Source organism: Phoxinus phoxinus, assembly GCF_949152265.1.
Source record: "Phoxinus phoxinus genome assembly, chromosome: 8".
Taxonomy (NCBI): domain Eukaryota; kingdom Metazoa; phylum Chordata; class Actinopteri; order Cypriniformes; family Leuciscidae; genus Phoxinus; species Phoxinus phoxinus.
Window position 1 is genome coordinate 34,707,096 of NC_136883.1, and position 18,177 is coordinate 34,725,272.

At 38.8% G+C, this 18,177-nt stretch overlaps 1 protein-coding gene across 2 annotated transcripts in view; it reads left to right on the plus strand.

Moving 5' to 3' along the window:
- Positions 1-2,293: 2,293 nt before the first annotated feature.
- Positions 2,294-18,177, plus strand: part of yap1 (Yes1 associated transcriptional regulator) — a 35,992-nt gene continuing 20,108 nt past the window's right edge. Inside the window, exons 1-2 of one of the 2 annotated variants that reach the window (XM_079621584.1) lie at positions 2,294-2,934; positions 5,136-5,365. In XM_079621584.1, coding sequence (XP_079477710.1) covers positions 2,734-2,934; positions 5,136-5,365 — 431 coding nt within the window. In that variant the 5' untranslated portion in view covers positions 2,294-2,733. The remainder of the gene's footprint in view (positions 2,935-5,135; positions 5,366-18,177) is intronic. The other variant, XM_079621585.1, reaches the window with a different exon arrangement.

An 18,177-nucleotide genomic window follows, 5' to 3' on the forward strand; every position in this document is an offset into this window, starting at 1 on the left:
AACTTCTGTTTCTCGTGTAATACTCAACAATTGTCACAGGCTTGAAGATGTTGGGACATGTTGACTAAATGATGGAGTTCCCCTCAGGACAGCTCGGTGGGTGGTCTCCCCCAGGGCCGGGCCGGGTAGACCCCCGAACAAACCTCAAATACTGCATTTTAGGATATTTACCACTCTTTATCTTGTATGCACAGGATAATCAAATTGAGGCAGCAACATATTTTCATTAAACATAAATAAACAGCAACTAATTAGGAGTATCGTGTGTTACATGATGCAAAAGTTCAGACATAAAGAGACTGTAAAGCTTTACACTGAAACACAAGGGGAGACTGGAGAGAATTATGTTGAATTATCACTATCAATAAGTTATGAAAACATGTTTTTTACATTGCTTTAACTCATCAAAATAAGTTTAAACTTTTTTAGTTTTTAAGTTGTATAAGATTCAACTCATTTTTTAAGTCAGTTTAATATAATTTAAGTTGAAAATCAAAACATCCGAGTTTATTGTACTTAAATGTAAGGCAGCAACTTTTTTTTACAGTTTTGTGTACGTTTAAAAATTGTATATATTTTTTCATATCTGTCTGCTACAAATTAATGCAGATTATAAATATTTATCACAAAACTGTAAATTAATTTCAAGTACAAATAGTGTTTTACATATTTTAGAGAAAACATGACATTTTAATATGTTATGCTTTACTGTAAAAAAATATATGATCAATATGTTATGACAAATGTTTTTTACATTTCTTTAACTCATCAAAATAAATTAAGCAATTTTCTACTTTTTTTTATAAATTATACAAGATTCAACTCATTTTTTTCAAGTCAGTGTAATGTAATTTAAGTAGAAATGACTTAAAGTTGATTATACTTAAAAGTTTAAGGCAGCAACTTTTTTTTACAATGTTGAATTATTAATGAAAGTAATTTAATTGTTCAAATTGTTAGCCTTCCATCCCCACATCCACATTAATTTTTAAGTTTTAGAAATGTTTAAGTTTAAAAAAACTAAAACTAATACAGCCTTTAAAACAGAAGAAAAGCTTCTAATCTTGTCAGCTGCTGGGATCAATTAATTGTTTTTGTTTTAACTCATTTTCTTATTTTAATTCAATTTTATGACTTAAACAGCTCGTAAACATATTAATCAATAACAAAATGAAATAACCTTTTAAACATGAAAGTATTATGCAATCATTCAAGACATTTTTCTTTTATATAGCCGCATTAAGCGTTCTTTAAGATCGACTCAAGTCTAAGCTGAACCCCTCTGAACCTTTTTTTCTGTCACAGACTTATGACCACAATTCAAATGAAACTTTTTCCTCAATTTTTTTGTTTTTTCGTTCTGTAAATCCTCACTGAACACAGAGTCAGTCAGAAGGGTGGCGATCAAGTAGTGATTTCACAACACTCATAAATGATGGTGATTCAACCCATCACTTTATGATCATTAATATGGAGATAATTCAGAGCAGAATCTAAATGACAAGGGAATGACAAAAACCACACACATAATGTGGTTCATTATATATGGCTTGCAGAGACTGTTCATGTTAGGGCTGGATATTGGTTGGCTGGTTAAAAAAAAAGAGAGAAAAGTACAAAGTAACTTTTTTAATCCATTCATCATGCTCTTACAGTTCCCGCAGGGGATTAAAAGGGCTTCATAATCAGTCACTCAATGTTAAATGTATGGGAAAAGAGCTGGGCTCAGTCTTGACAAAATGATTTCTCAATGGAACGGGAAGGCTCATTTACATAACAATTATGGGAACTGCATGGAACTACTTTTCTGCGGCTTTCTACATAATGAAAGACAATTTATTTCTTTATTCATAAGGAAGCGAGTGCTTGAACTTCGCTGGTGTATTTTTTTGTATAAAGATATTTATTCCACGGTGTGTGACACTTCATCGCAAAGATTAAATATGAATAAAAAATTGTGAACCCACCCTAAAAACACACACAACACAACCTTGTATGACCACTTTATTATAAAAGAAAAGAAAAATTGCTGTGTCATGATGATTGTTTTATTATTGTTATTATTTTAAGACTATTTAGTGATGCACATTAAGATATGAAAATATTTATAAAAATGTATAAGCATAAAATAAACGATAGATATATAAGACAATAACCGATATATAAGAACTTTATACTTTATTTTTTTAAATACTTGTGCTTGGAATATAAATATGCATGGACTAAATGCATGGGCCCCCACACCGAAGGAACTCGTGTTGCTTTAAAGGCCCTTGCTCAAGCCCCGCCCCTCTGAGTCAGCGGTCACATGACTCATAAAGTTTGATGTCCTGCCCAAACTTTCAGAAGTTGAGAGAAGAAAAAAAGTTAGTTAGGTTAGTGAGAGGGCTGTGATTTTCAAAGCGCAGGACAGTCACTACCAATGTCTGCGTTGAAGAGCCGTAAACTTTTAGGGAAGTCACACGAGCAGCGCCTTTAAAGAGCTCAGACACTTTATAAAACGTTTAAAGGATAAAGTTCAGTAGATATGCTTGTTTCCACATATATTGGGGTGTTTTTGGGAAGAAGAAAAACATTGCGTTGCCTACTTTTTTTCGCAAGGCTTGGATAATTAATAAAGTGGACGGACAGAAAACGGCTGTTTGGATCTAATTTTTCGCCGTTTTATGGTTGCAGTCAACTTTTACACTATTTCAGTCGGATAGAAAGAAGAACTCTATTTTATTTGGAGTCATGGATCCGAGCCAGCACAACCCTCCTGTCGGCCATCAGATCGTCCATGTTCGGGGAGACTCCGAGACCGATCTGGAGGCTCTTTTTAACGCTGTGATGAACCCGAAAAACACCATCGTCCCCCCTTCCGTGCCGATGAGGATGAGAAAGCTGCCAGACTCATTCTTCAAGCCGCCAGAGCCAAAGTCCCACTCCAGACAAGTAAGACCACCCCACAGAAACCACAAACTATTTCCACAAACTTTTCCTGCGGCTGACACTGCAACTGGCGCGCGCACAGTTTCACGCGACTTTTCAGTCTGCAGTTCGACGCGTCAGATTATTATTTATCGGGCGTTTATTTTTTCGCGTGAAGATTTTTTTTTTTATTGCATGAACAAAGAAAAGTGAGGATTGCATTAAGGGGAAAATACAGGGAAAAGAAAGTATCTACTGATAATATATGACAGCAAGTTATGACCAAAGTAAAAAATAATAATATTAAAAATAAACAACAGAGTCTGTTAACGTTACTCAGTCAGAACATAAGTCTTAATGCGTTAGAAATGTAGCATAATATTGTCAAGTGTGAACGACTAAAGCAACCAACTCAATTGATAAAGTAGGCTGTTAACCTGAAGCATTGTTTATAATACATTTTTATTAAAAATCTAAATTGCAAAATAGGCTAATTCTCTAGCTCAATTTGAATTTGGTGCCATTTTTGGCTGTGCCATTGTACAGTGACGGTGAAACATAGGCTACTTTGTCAAATAATTGTGTAGCCTATTATTGGGCATGTCTTGACTTCTACTAACTTTAGTAATTCGCTACAAGTTAGGCTACTGTCAAACGATATAAGATACATTTCCAGGTTTTATTTCTGTAGATGGTAGGCCTAGGTAGGTAGCCGAAATATTCCAACTTTCTTTTAGTTGTTATATAAATCATTCCGTTACTGTTTTACAGAGGGAGACCTCCGTACATAAAACGATTCAGTGTATGAGTGAGCTTTTGGAATGATTCGGACTGAATCACAAAACGATTCAGACCAAATGCTAACCCGTTTGACCAGTTCATTGAAAAGAACCGACTCAAAAGAGCGATTCCTTTCGCTAGTTGTGATCTTGTGATTTCTAAGCAGTTCAGTGTTCTGTTCATTACAATTCCATCACTGACCTTTACATTTATCGCTTTGTCTTTAGATTAAACATTTTGCCCGATGAACACTTTTAATTTTCACAAGAATGGCGATATATAAACGGACCGTTTTATAGTTCATAGTTTAGTTTATAAACAATATGCGGATTATATAGTCTTTAGTTTCCAGCACTTGTGCCACGGCTCACGAGGGAAGATAGCCTACTGAAATCGTTCGGCTATTGTTTGAAGTTTAAAAAAAGCTTTACAACATCAACAACAAAAAAGGGTTAACTACAAAAGTAATCGAGTTTTCTCGATCTTGGTATCACATCTCGCGCATGCGCACTGTCACGGTGAGTTGTGCTGAAAAGTTGCTCCAGGACAGCCTGTTTCCTTCTTGGCTCCTCCTTATGTCTGCAGCGTAGGCCACATCCGTTTCTTAACCTTTTGTTATTGTAAAATAAGCTGATAAAACGAATGAAAGCAACACTCTGATATGATTCAAGAGGACAGCAGTGTCATTGTGTAAAAAAAATCTGTTATCATATTTGATATTTTTTCAAGTTGGAAATAAGTTTTCTTGTTATCCTAGTTCATATGCACTTTGACTTTCCCTTAGTTTATTCACTGGAAAAACTGACTAATTTCCTATACTTTTCCATAGTTAAACATAGTTTAAAAGTTTATTTTAAATACATTTACAGAAATGGCTTAACAAGTAAAATGCAAACTATGTTATTAATGTATTTGCATTATATTTTGTACTCTGTAAAAAAAAATTGTACTTGCAATACATCACTGAGCTCATTAATAATTTCACTGCAACAAACAACAGATTTTTTCCCCTCATGTTACCTTTAAAAAGTTATAGGCTAGTTGAGCAGAGTGATTAGTTCAAGTTACAAAGAATGTTCACAGTAACAAATTCTACACATGGAGGACTTTTATGGCATCAAGAAAACAGATGTGACACAAAATAATGCTTTAACGATTACCTTGTGATATTTATCAAGATTAATGAATGCATTTATGTACTGTATTGCATTGCAACCCTAATTTCTGCTATTTCAGTAAAAATATATTTAGTATAATGACCTTCGCAATGGTGCATATTGAAGTTAATTGTGTGGGTGTACTACATGTGTTCTTGGTGTTGTGTGACTTCAAAATTGGTGTTTTGAATATTTAGGTTTAGACATAAGCCTCTTCGCTTTTTAAGAGACTTATTGCTTGTAGCCGTTTTGCTTCCAATGTAATCCTAATCCTCTATCCCTCTACAGGCCAGCACAGATGCAGGTACTGCTGGCACCCTCGCGCCCCAGCACGTCAGGGCACACTCCTCACCGGCCTCCCTGCAGCTGGGTGCCATTTCCCCTGGCACGCTGAGCAGCATGGGTCCTGCCCCACCTCAGCACCTCCGCCAGTCCTCGTACGAGATCCCCGATGATGTGCCACTGCCCCCAGGTTGGGAGATGGCCAAGACCCCTTCGGGACAGAGATACTTCTTAAAGTAAGTTGTCATATGCTTGATGTGGCAACATTGTTTGGTTGTCTTTTGAATTGGTATGGCATTGTTGTCCTTTAGATTGGGATTACAGAGATCGTATAATGAAAATCCGTATGAATTGAGTGGTTTAATCCAAGTCAAAGAGAACGGGTTAAATTGAGGGTTTTATTCACATTTAAATATTGATCAGCAAACATGCATAGACCACATCAAATACGGAAACTGGAAACTCAACCACACTTGACTGACACGCAAGGGTACATTTGCAGTTTTGCGGAAGCTCAAACATGCTGGCGTGACATGAGAACGAACCTCATTGGTTCTTGCACGTCATGCACACATGCTTCTGTTTACCAAATTTGAGTGCTCTGTGTATGTTCACTAGCTGCCTTTACATGGACCCTAATAATCCGATTGTAATCGGTCTAGTAGCACAGTCGGAATGTATTGGCCAAATCAGATTAAAATTTAATTCGGATTATAAGGGGTGCTTTAAACCTTTCCTAATCCAAACGAGAGGACATGTAAGCACTTGATCGGAATGAAACCCGAAACTGGAAAGTACTGCGCATGTGCAATGACGTAGAAATGGCACATTGACGTGACGCGTGGAACGAGCTGATGTTGTTTCAAATATAGTGTCATGAATGAGTGTCGTGTCATTCTAAAATTCTCCTTCCACTCGTCGTCTTTGAAGTGGAGCAGGACGACGTCCCATCAGTCCTTGTTTCAGACTCGCATTCACAGGTGGGCGCTGGAAGGGGCGTTTTTATTGCTTGATAAATATAAGCAGCGCGGCACATGCGGTTCATGTGCTCGTCGTCTCCTAGTTAGGACCCGAAATGGATAAAGATAAAGTCTGCTGTTTAAAACAAAGAAATTAAGCAATATTGGAGAATGTTCAGTATGCGCGCAAACAGTGTGAAATTATATTTGTGCAGTGTGTGCATATCAAAAAATCAATTCCGATTTGAAGTTTTATGACATAAATGTGCACATCAACCTGATAACTTTATTTAGCGTTCATGTGTAACACTACGTTCGGATTCATCCTCTTGAAACTAAAGATGTCCATGTAAACGTAGCTACTGATCAATGTTTATATATTTTTGGGTGATCTAACCCTTTGAGTTTGCAGTGCTACCAGTCATTTTAGAAATGGAAGACTTGTTACATGTATTTTAGTTGACATCATTCAATGTTGTTTTGAACATTAGCTACATTAAGAAAATGTCTCCAGCTTTCATATGCAGATGAAAGTTCATTTTTGGTCAAAAATCCCAATAAGGAATCTTTTTTTCCAGCTGGTTTATAGTTTTTACTACATTGTGTTAGCTTGTGTGCCAAGATTTCCTTCTCTGTGTGTGTGTGTGTGGGTACTTAGAGCTTCTGCGGATTGGGTTTCAGAGGGGAACAAAGGCCCAGTGTAGCAGCGTAGAGCGAGTGGAGGACGGGCCGGCCTGGTAAACTCATCTGCCTAGCCACAGAAGCCTGTCCACAGGACACAGGAACAGATTTAAGGAGTACATTGTGTCTTTTTGATTTGTCCTATTCAAATTCGTATTTATTTAATAGCTGCTATATTAGGACCGAATTTTTAAATACAAAGTTTCTGGGATGTCTGGAACTGTGACCTTCTGACCAATAGCTTCTAGACAAACATGATTAGTCTCCAATTTACTATGATAAAACGGAGAGCTTTTAAAACCAGATGTTTAGAAGAGGAACATCTGGAGAACATCTGCTTCATTTGGACCAGATCTCCAGGAGTTGTGCAAAAGGGGGTTGAGGGACAGGAAGGGGGAAACGCCATTTGTGTAGACGGCTCACAAGACCAAGGCTAATGTTTTGGAAATATTGCAACTGTTAATGCATCCAACAATGAGGACGACTGATCCTTAAGACTCGCCTCCAAATTTAGTCTGGTGGTTCTCTCTCCTCAATGTGAAAATAAAGCTTTTTTTTTTTTTTTTTTTAGCAAAGATTGAGACATACTCGCACTGCTACCTTTTTGAGTGGACGGTGTACGAGCAGAGTTTGATCTTCACCCTGATGCCACTGCTCAAATGCACACATGAACGTCTCTTCTTGTCTGTACAACCCCCTCCTTCTTAACTTCTCTTTGTTTGGGGTTATAGAGAAATGCAGGCTCATTTTATTTATTATCTTATTGTTGTTGACTCCAGCTTTGTTTGTGGATCACTTTCCCACAGGAAGTTGACATGGTTTGTCAGCGATTCCTCATTTTTGTAGCGAGCATCTCACTGTCAGATGTCTTTGTGCGTCATGAGTGTTGTTTCTAAGACAGTGTGTCAGATTTTAAAAAGTCCAACTTAAAATGGTTCTTGAGACCCTGGCTGATTCAGGTCAGGTGAATCTGAAACCTATTTTTGAGCTTTATTCCTATGGGCCGGGCCACTGTTTTTGAGCTTCAGTCGGCTTAGTTTTTCTGTGTGTTCTGCATCCGTTGGCTCTAGTCGGACAGCGTCAGGTTTTTTTGGGAGGGAACTGATTGGCTGTTTAGCTTAGCGAACGAGTGTGTAGGTGAATAAAAGCGAAAGTGCTGAAAGTGAGCAAGTTCTAGTTTCGGTTTCCCTTTTTGAATGACGTAGATAGACTATTGACTCCTGCTGGTATAGTCAGATATTTACTTCCACGCGCTAGTTGACAGTCGCCTTTAGTCCTTCTGGTGTGTTCAAGCGCAGATTTTTGGAAATGCATTTACCAAACAAATCCCTTGATGTGCAACACATAACTCGTGTGATTTTCACCTCAACAGTGGATGTGATTGGATAACTGGACTAACCAGCAGACCAATCGCATCGCATCTCAAATGTTGGTTTGATCAATGAAACGCCTGAGCCAAAATCTGTCGTCAAAATGATTTGGTTTAATTCCCTACAGGAGCGTCTCACACGATTGCGTTCGTAAACACCAGCATCCGAACGCAAGATAACATGACAGTGTTTATTGAGTTTCGTCTGACGTTATGAGATGCAAATCATTTATGATATAGGGGGGTAAAAAACACAGTTGCTTCCCCGATTGCTGCAACTTCCATTTTTATTACAGATATTTTGCGACAATTTCCCAGGAAGTGATGATTTTGTTCGTTTTTGTTGAGTTGCACACTTTAAATTTGCAACTTTGGATTGAAACAAATCTGTTGTTGAGTGCTTTCAGCTTGATAAACAATGTCAATCTGGTCAGCGGTGAATTTTCTGGCAAATTATATATTAACATTTATGAAATTTACAGATTCATATTTTTACTTTTTTATTTTTTATTCTGCTATTCATTTAGCAAATGCATAGCATGTTGAATCATTCTGTTTCTTTGCGACTCTCATTGCTCATTGAAAGTGTTTGATTGAAGTGATTGAATCTCGAATCACTAGAGGCTTCTGGAAGCTTCTCCAGGAAAACAGAAACATGCTCCTATTTATAATCGGGACCTCTTCAGATGAGGGGTGGTGACAGGGCTGTGAGCCAACCTGTTTGAAACCATAACAAGCTCACATTACTTTCAGGTGACCACTACTGTTCTGCACATAAACGACCCTCACGTAAGGCCGGAGATTTCATTAGAGAGCATGTATTTTACCATTCATTTCGTTTGCAGATAAGCAGATGGCTGTGTGTGAAGTATCCCGATGGCTCTCTCATTCAGCCACATGTGAGTCACACAGTTCAGGGAAGTCTGACAACAGCCTGGTTTCCGTTTCACCATGAATGAAAGTGCAGTTTGTGAATCCGCTCAGTAGAGATAAAGGAGATAGAGAGAGCATGAGAGGTTTGCTTTATTCATCCAGTGACACTCATGTGACCCGGTCAGATGTAGACAAACAAAGATTGAGTGACTCTGAACATACAGTAAAAGATCTATCGCATTAAAGCTAGTTAGATTTTAGCCGTGAACGGTTACACTGTAACCTTTTTGTCCTTCTATATTTAGTTCGGCCTTTGCTCAGGCCTCAGTGGTGTCCCGTGACACTTTGATAGCGGGACGAAAATGACAGGAAGCACAAAGCTATCAAAGTCGTAATCAACCTGCAACACCCAGTCATTTGAAGACCGTTTCACTGCCGCCTCAAAAGCCCGGGATTATAGGGAACAAGTTCTGTGGCCCTTCCAGATGTTTGTTGTTGAGCTTCCTGAGAAGTCAAAAAAGGGTAGCACAATCTTAAAAATAAAGGTCGTAAGGTTTTTCACAGTTATGCCATTCAAGAACCATTTTAGGTTGAACCTTTAAATGAACAGTTTTTCTTAGTGTGAAGAACATTTTAATAATCTAAAGAACCTTTTTCCACTATAAAGAACCTTTTCTGGAATTGAAAGGTTCTTCATGGAACCATCAAGAACCTTTATTTTTAAGAGTGTACTTTATTTTCTGGAAAACAAGTTAAAACAAACATCAAATTATAGTTGCATTCACTATAAATAACATAAATTATAAACGCCAAGCCTAAACGCATTTATTTAAGGCAAAACGGAAACTATGCAATGCACGTTTTAACTGCATGACATTAATTGCATTATATTTCATTAATTTGTCGTTTTGTAATAAAGTCGCTGCCTGATTTAGATAATAAGAAATATTTCTGGGTAATATGGTACATTGTTCAGTGTTGTCAGCTCGATAACAATTGTCATTCCAGTCAGCAGTGCATTTTTATTTAATCTGGCAAATTATCATATTTGTGACCCTGGATCACAAAACAAGTCGCACGGCTATATTTTTGGCAATAGCCAACAATACATTGTATGGGTCAAAATTATCGATTTTTCTTTTATGCCAAAAATCATTAGGATATTAAGTAAAGATCATGATCCATTAAGATATTTTGTAAATTTTCAACCGTAAATATATAAAACATTTATTTTTGTGAGTGAATGCAGCACAATCGTGAACATAAATGCACAACTTTAAAGGAGATTTTCTCAATGTTTTGATTTTTTTGCACCCTCAGATTCCAGATTTTCAAATAGTCGTATCTCGGCCAAATATTGTCCTATCATAACAAACCATACATCAATGGAAAACTTGTTTATTCAGCTTTCATATACATGTGACTGGTTTTGTGGTCCAGGGTCACATTTATGATATTTACAGATCATTCACCCTGATTCTTTGCAACTCTTGTTTTACATTGAAAGTGTAATTTAATCTAGAATTGGTGGAGGTTAAAAAGTTATAGCCTAGTTTTGTTTAGTTTTTTTCCTTTGAGGTTCGTCTCCATCTCCTGTTTTTCCCTCTTGTCTTCCTGCTTTCATTATTAACCCTGTGGAAGACAGAAGTGGGAAAGGTCAACATGATGTGTTGACCTCTCCTCTCTTTCCCTTTTTCTCCAACAGTTTACTGTGAGCTTTCATTTATAATAGACTCGGACCGTGGGCAAGGGGGGGCTCAGGGCGGTTGAGGGTCATCTTGTTTAGTTCTCGCCTGCCTGTTTTTTGGGACCCCAGGAGGAGGGGGGGGTTAAGTTCACAGGGCACTAACACTGAGACCAGGGTCATAAACTAATGAAGGATTCTAATTTGGAGAATGTGGCCAAATAGAGGGGCTAATCAGTGTTTCCGTTGTCTTATTAAAGCCAGGAATCAGGGGGGGGGTTCAGCCCACGGGCGGGCGGCCCTAGCCGAGAAGGGCCCTCAGGGATGTGGACCCCTGCTATCATGGGGATTAGACCCTCTGATGGGAACCACTCTTACCCCTCCACCCGCTTTAAAACATGCTGCTTTCAATTACTATACAAAGGTGCGTCTCAGTCTTTCCTGAAGGCAAAAGTTGCGCATACATGCATTTAGACTTTAGCGATTGTTGCAAACGTCTTTCTTGTGTAGATATGTCGCGAAATATGCCTGATAAGGTGAATTTTGAAAAGATTTACCATTTGTTAGGAGTTAAAGGACGTGACCCGTCAGTAGAGTGTGAGGGGACCTGGTGGTGATGGTAAATGTGTGGTGTTAAGTGATTTAATGAGCGCTGTTTGGTTTTTGCAACTTACTCTACCACAGTGTGGCCTCAAGGTCTGTAAACTAAAAATGGCCCCCTTGTTTCCTTCCTGCTGTCTGCTCTCACCATGGTGGGGTTTTCCTCTTTTTTTTTTTTTTTTTTTTCGGGGGGAAGGAGGTGAGCATGATTTGACAAACTGGAAAAACACAAGAACACATGATCGCAGGGCTTCCCTTGAACGTATTTCATTAGGACTCTTTTATTACTTGTTGTAACTTGCAAAATCTCATGTAAACACAGTTAGAGATGCACAATATATCATTATTTTGGTTACTGGATGATTTTAGAGGTTGTTTTTAATATGTAGTTATTGAATATTTCATTGTGCACGCTCAGTACCTTTATTTTTACATTTGGTTTACCTTTGCTGTCATCTAACACTCAATGTTTAAAAGCACTAATAATGGAAAACACTTAAATTTAGTCTTTAGCTAATCTCAAAATTATTATGTATTTTGACACCTTGTAGTTTTGTAATGCCTAAATTCACTTAGTCTACTTTTATTCTGATGTAATGGTATGTAATTTTAATGTTGGCCATAACGTGAGAATACTAGTGCTGTCAAATCGCAACTAAAATAAAAGTGTGTGTTTTTAAAAGAAGTCTTCAAGCCTGCATTTATTTGATCAAAAATACAGAAAAAAAATTATATTGTGAAATGTTATTAAAATTTAAACGATGGTTTTCTATTTTAATATACCGGTACATTAAAATATAATTTATTTATGTGAAGCAATGGCACTATTTTCTGCTTTTCTCTATTAATAATGAACTCTGTTCGCATCATTGAATCGGTTTCCTTGTTATCACTGTAAAGCTGCTTTAGCAATCTGTATTGTATAAAGTGCTATATAAATAAAGGTGACAGGACTTGACTAGAATTTTAATATCAGTGCTTCAATGGAAACAAACAGCAAAGTTATTTTTTTAAGAAAGCATGTGTATTCTGAGCAGGCGACACGCACACAGGCTTTTGTCCTAGCTTCAGTACCGTAGTAAAATGTGTGCTCCTGGAAGCGTTACATGTCCAAACACACACTGCTAGCTTAGACAGTCTTTGTTATTGAGTGCTGCAGTCTTCTGGGGTGGCCTGTTTTCTTTTGGATTTTCCTCAGACACTCAAACTCCATTTTCTCTAGCCAGTTGGGAAAATATTTGCTTTTCTGCCTTTTCCCCCCTTCTCTGAAAGGATGTATAAGCTAAATTCACATCCGTCTCAATTTCGAAACGGTTCATCGGGGTGTTACGGGCGAAATATAGACGTGACGGGATTGTGAGGAGTTTTGTGTTCGTGTGATTTTAACTTTATCTTCCGCCACTCCTGTCTGCGTTTAAATCCGCTCAACGGGAGGCTCGGTGTGAATCACGCTGTGTTGACTTGCACCCTTGTATGTGTGAGTTTGTAGCAGGCATGTTATGTACTGCTTTTGGCCGTCTCTTTGATGGCTAACGGTTTAGCCATCTGGGACAGGCCTCTCTTCCTAGCTCCATTTGTAGCACATTTGTGTGGAGGACGGGTGAAGGGAGTGAAAGTTTGCTATTGCAAATGTGATCAACATCACAGGGAGAGGCTGGCCTTCCCACAAACCCAGACCACAATCATACTTTTGTTTCATGCATGATCGAGGCCTTTTTATAGGCCTATCTCCTAGAGTTGGCCGGTATAATGCTGGTAAATATTGTGTGACGGACGGGAGAAATTTTGTTATACTGTTAATATGTGTCGTACTGCAGTAGATATCAGTAGACAGGACTGCTTAATGTTGTTTAGATGTGAGAGCAACAAAGAGATACAATAGTGTCTCAAACGAGTCACAAATCCAGTGTTTTATATTTAACTTTATTTTATGTTTAACTATTTTACTAATAATAATTATATCTAACTATTTTAGACTCAGAATTCAGAGTCTGAACAATCCATTTGAAAAATTATAGTTTTATTATTTTGAGCCGTACAGCTGTTACATGTAGTAATAATTGGATACTTTTGGTTCGTGTCCATCAGGTTATAAATAAATGACAGTCTAAACTAATTAGATGAAGTATGCCCTCTAATTTTAGATATTCAAATCACAATATTACACATATAATTAACATTTGAGCCTAAATGGACTTCTGAACTAATTGTACTCCCAAGTCACATGAAGCGCAGACTCATTTAGATGCTGCTAGCCTTTAAGTCATTTGATAGATTACAGTGGCCTCGTTTTTGTAATGTTTAGTTTCCCAGGTCAGGGTGGATTCATTTCTCAGCTCATCTAGTGTGAAGCATTTACTCTGAGCAAATGTGTGTTTGTCAAGCTTGGGCCTTATTGACCACACACAAACAAGCCCCTTTCCTGTTGAAGTGTCATTCGTTCGTTCGTGTGCGTGTGCGTGTGTGTGTGTGTGTGTGTGTGTACATATAGATGGCAGAGTTAGCCAGACCAGTGTTTACCCAGTCCTGATGTAACACCTTTGCCCCAGACATCAATGCTCCTACTGTCACTGTGGAACAAACTGCCTCAAGAAGAACCCCTGCCTATGTATTCAGACCAGCGACTCGGTCAAACACTCTTTACATTTACCAAACAGCACAGCAAATGTTAAATGTCACATTCAGTTTTACGGTGTTTTGGTTCTTGGTTTCTCGTTAACAGTTAATGGTATATCATTTATTTAATGCACAAAAAGGACAAAGAATGTAAAATTATTTAAATGTTACAGGTGCAGTAAGTGATTTCTGGATCGGACCGAGTTGCACAACACACTTGTAGCCAATCAGCAGTAGGGGGCGTGTCCACTCATGATTGGGGAGGAGAGAGAGTGAGCCAATCAGCAGTAGGGGGCGTGTCCGCTCATGATTGGGGAGGAGAGAGAGTGAGCCAATCAGCAGTAGGGGGCGTATCCACTCATAATAAAGGAGAGAGTGAGCCAATCAGCAGTAGGGGGCGTGTCCACTCATGATGTTGGAGGAGAGAGAGTGAAAGCTTTCCCATTCTGGAGACCTAAGCGGGAAGGCCTGAAAGTGGACGGCATGGTTGCGTCGTTTCTGCTCCGTACGTGAGCAACATTGGTTTTGCTGTTTCACAAAACCCAAGATATGCAGTTTTTGTAATTTTATCTACAGTAACAGGACAGTTTTGAGTGCCATTGTTTGTCTGGAGCTGCTGGCGACTAACAACAAACTCGTGTTGTGTTCATTCTTTGTTCTTCCATGTCGATCGTTCGTCATCTTAGCTTTATTTTCCCCGAAGCTTTATTTTGCTTCGCTTCTGCTATGATAAGGAGACATCCACTTTTGCATTGGGTGTTCATGCATTTTGGGGGCGGAGCAATGAAGGGAAGGGTGTATTTGTTTGGGTTGACTTCAAAATATCAACAATGTTTCTCTGAAATCGCTTACTGCACCTTTAAAGTATAGCTTGCCTACAATAGTTTGAGAACTTCATAACCTTTACCCAAGTTTCTCTCTAGCATCTCTCTCTCGTTCTCGCTTTGACTCTGTTAACTCGCTGCTTTGTCCGCTGGTCTCTGTGATATGAGCCCTCCTTCAAAGAGGAACTTAAATCCGGCCAGAGGTCAGCAGGTCGCTCAATAATCTCTCCTGATGATGTCCTGCTGACGGAAGCCGAGTCACTCATCCACCCGTCCTGATGCACGCTTGCTCGCTCGGCCGCGAGGGAGAAGTGGAGAGTTGACTGAGGTCTGATGTCCTCTTTCTGTCCTGACTAGCAGCATTCAGTCATTCATAATGGCTGCCTCTCTGTGGCCTTATTAGAGACTGTGTATTATGCTAAGCTAATGTACAGAGTCTTTGTGAGGATCTGACACGAATGTAGTGTAGAAGTACTAAATTAATTTAGTGAGAAATTATGTATTGACACTACTCACAAAAAACAAATATTCATTGACCAATAGTTTAAAAGAATATTCAAGTAAAAAACAACGGACGGCAGCATCTGTGCAATCCTGTCGATTACAACTGTAGTGTATCTCGATATGATCCTCAAACTGAAATAATAAACAAAAATGTTGAACATCTACAATAGAAGAACATTTAGATTTTTTTTTTTAACAATAAATATTACACCGTTTTGCGAGTATAACCATTATACATCTTGCCCTAAGATAGATAATTGGATAAATGTTTTGTAGTTATTGTAAAAAACAAAACAATTTTTTTTTTACTCCTGGTCCACTTAGCGTTCACATTTGCATTTTAACACAGGACCTAAAGATACCATACCTAAAGGCATAGGGATGTGTTCACAACCTGATTGGTCAGCTTTTATTAGGTATATATCGCGACCGAACATCCAAACCAATGCTGTACTCTGAGCTAAATGCACTGGTTGTATGTGCGTAGCCTACATATGATGGTATTATGACCAGCTGAGAACTCGTGATGAGCTTATAAAATGTGTAAGGGATTCCCTCCGTCACACAAACAAACGAAGATCTACTGCGAGGAGACGCAGTTCTGATGCCTGAACTGAACTGTGATGGGCAACATCACGACTATAACAAGAAAAAATAGATATGCTTGAGCATTCTGTCCTTTTTAGGGTTGCATCTTGTCCTGTTTTTGATTCGTGTACATGTCGTGTTGTGTTCATATTTCATTCGAACCGCACCAGAGTTTGTTTGGAAGCGTTCGTACTTATTCAAATGAACCGCATTAACAGACCAATCACACCAGGGTTCGTTTTAATCGAACCAAACATGCCAAGTGTGAATATAAGTTGTGTTTTATCAGAAATGTGAATTCTCCTGTGAAAGTAAGCAGAATGAACATTTTGCATGCAGATGGAGAATAGGGAATGCAATCTTGGCACTTTTCACTATTGTGAAAACAGCTCATCTAGTATACGCTCTCATATTTTTAGGTCAATATTTGTTATTTCTTAGGCAAAGTGGAAAACATTCAGTGCTGGCGAAGTTGAGTGCAACTGAGAAGCATTCATCGCTGCACCTTAAGCTCTGCTGTGTTATAAATAACTGCAGCACAATAAACAGGGCCCTGATAATTGGGCCATCAATCATGTTGAGCGCTTGGGTGGGTCTATGCCCAGTGCCGTGAGTTCGCTAACCTCCCCTCTCCACCACCACCACCACCTCCTCCTCCAGCGCTCTCTGGTTTCATGAGCGCTGATAACAGCTGGAGAGGAAATTAGGAAGTGAGCTTCTATAGGGCACTGTCTCCTTTAGTGTCATGGAGTGATTCCTGTGTGGTCATGGCTCAATGTGATTTGAGTGCCAGAATCCCTCCTCCGCTCTCCTAGTCTTTTGGCTATAAAGCAAAAGCCTGGTCCCAGGGTTGCAGACCTCTCTTTGTCTGTTTGTCATTCCCCCAGTCTGTCTTTTCAGTGCTTAGTCTGTGATGGAAGTAGTGCTCCAGAAAGAAGGTTTGCAGTCGTCTGGCTGAAGCTGATGTTTGAAGCTCTGGAGGGTGTTTGTGGGGGTCTCTTGAGCGGTCGTCTATCCTGTCTATGCTTTTGTCTCCATCTCTAGCCCCATAATCCTCAATAACGCCTCTCAGCTGGTGGCCCAGAGCGATCTGTAATGGCCCAGAGCAGGAGCCGTGACAGCGATGATGCTTTCCTGTGGGAGTTCAGGATACCGTTGCCATTGGTGTTAGTTTGTTGGTGTGAATGTGCAGTCAGCCTCACTACACTGCACTGATCAGTTTTCTGAAGTGGTCATTTATTGATTGCTGTTAGCTAGGTAAAGTTGAGTTGAATGTACTGGCTTAATATATTATGATTGTCTCTAATGGTGCAGTTACAATAGCGAAATTTCAGGTCATTATAATTTCATTATAATGGGCCTTTTTTCAGATCATTAATTTCATTATATAGGACCTTTTTTCCCAGGTCATGATAATTACATTATAACATACCAAACTTTTGTGTGCAACAAAAAGCCCATTACCCATTGAGATTACACACTAAAAAATGCTGGGTTGTTTTAACCCAATTTTGGGTCAAATATGGACAAACCCAGCCATTGGGTTAAATTTTTAAATTGCATTTTTGATCCAACTTTTGGGTTTGTCCATATTTGACCCAAAATTGGGTTGAAACAACCCAGCATTTTTGACTGTCAAAAGTAGATGCTGGTAAACTTTTCACCCTCACACAAAACTTCCAGTTGTGTGGATTCCCATTGGAATGGCTGGATTCACTCGGAAATTTTGGTAAATGTGAACACACCTTCAATTCATTAACTGCAGGCATGTTGGCATTATGAATAAATGACAGTTGAAGTATTATATGCATATGGATTTCACCATTATTGTTACTTTTGGCTGCTTTTTGACTGTCCTCCCATTTTCCCGGTACTTTCCCGCTGAGAAAAGGGAAGTCAGTCTGGCTGATTTGTGGAGTGTGTTGGTGTGTCTGCTGGAAATGCAAAGAGAACATTGCATGAGCAGACGCTCAAAGAGTGACGCAATGGTAGGGCTCTGACCCAGACTGGATTGTGACTACAAAAACACATTTGCTCTGTTCAGAGAGCAGCATCACAGACCTGAAGTCTGTTCAGAAGGTAGGCAACTTACTGCTTTCTAAGAGATCCTTTCACTAAGAATGCAATCCTCTAATGAATACAAATAGGTATTTTTAATTGGACTATGCTGTTCAAAAGTGCAGTCACTTATGAGGTTCTTATGATGCTGCATATGTGACCCTGGACCACAAAACCAGTCACATGGGTCGATTTTTTGAAATTGAGATTTATACATCTTCTGAAAGCTGAATGAATAAGCTTTCAATTGATGTATGGTTTGTTAGGATTGGACAATATTTGGCCGAGATAC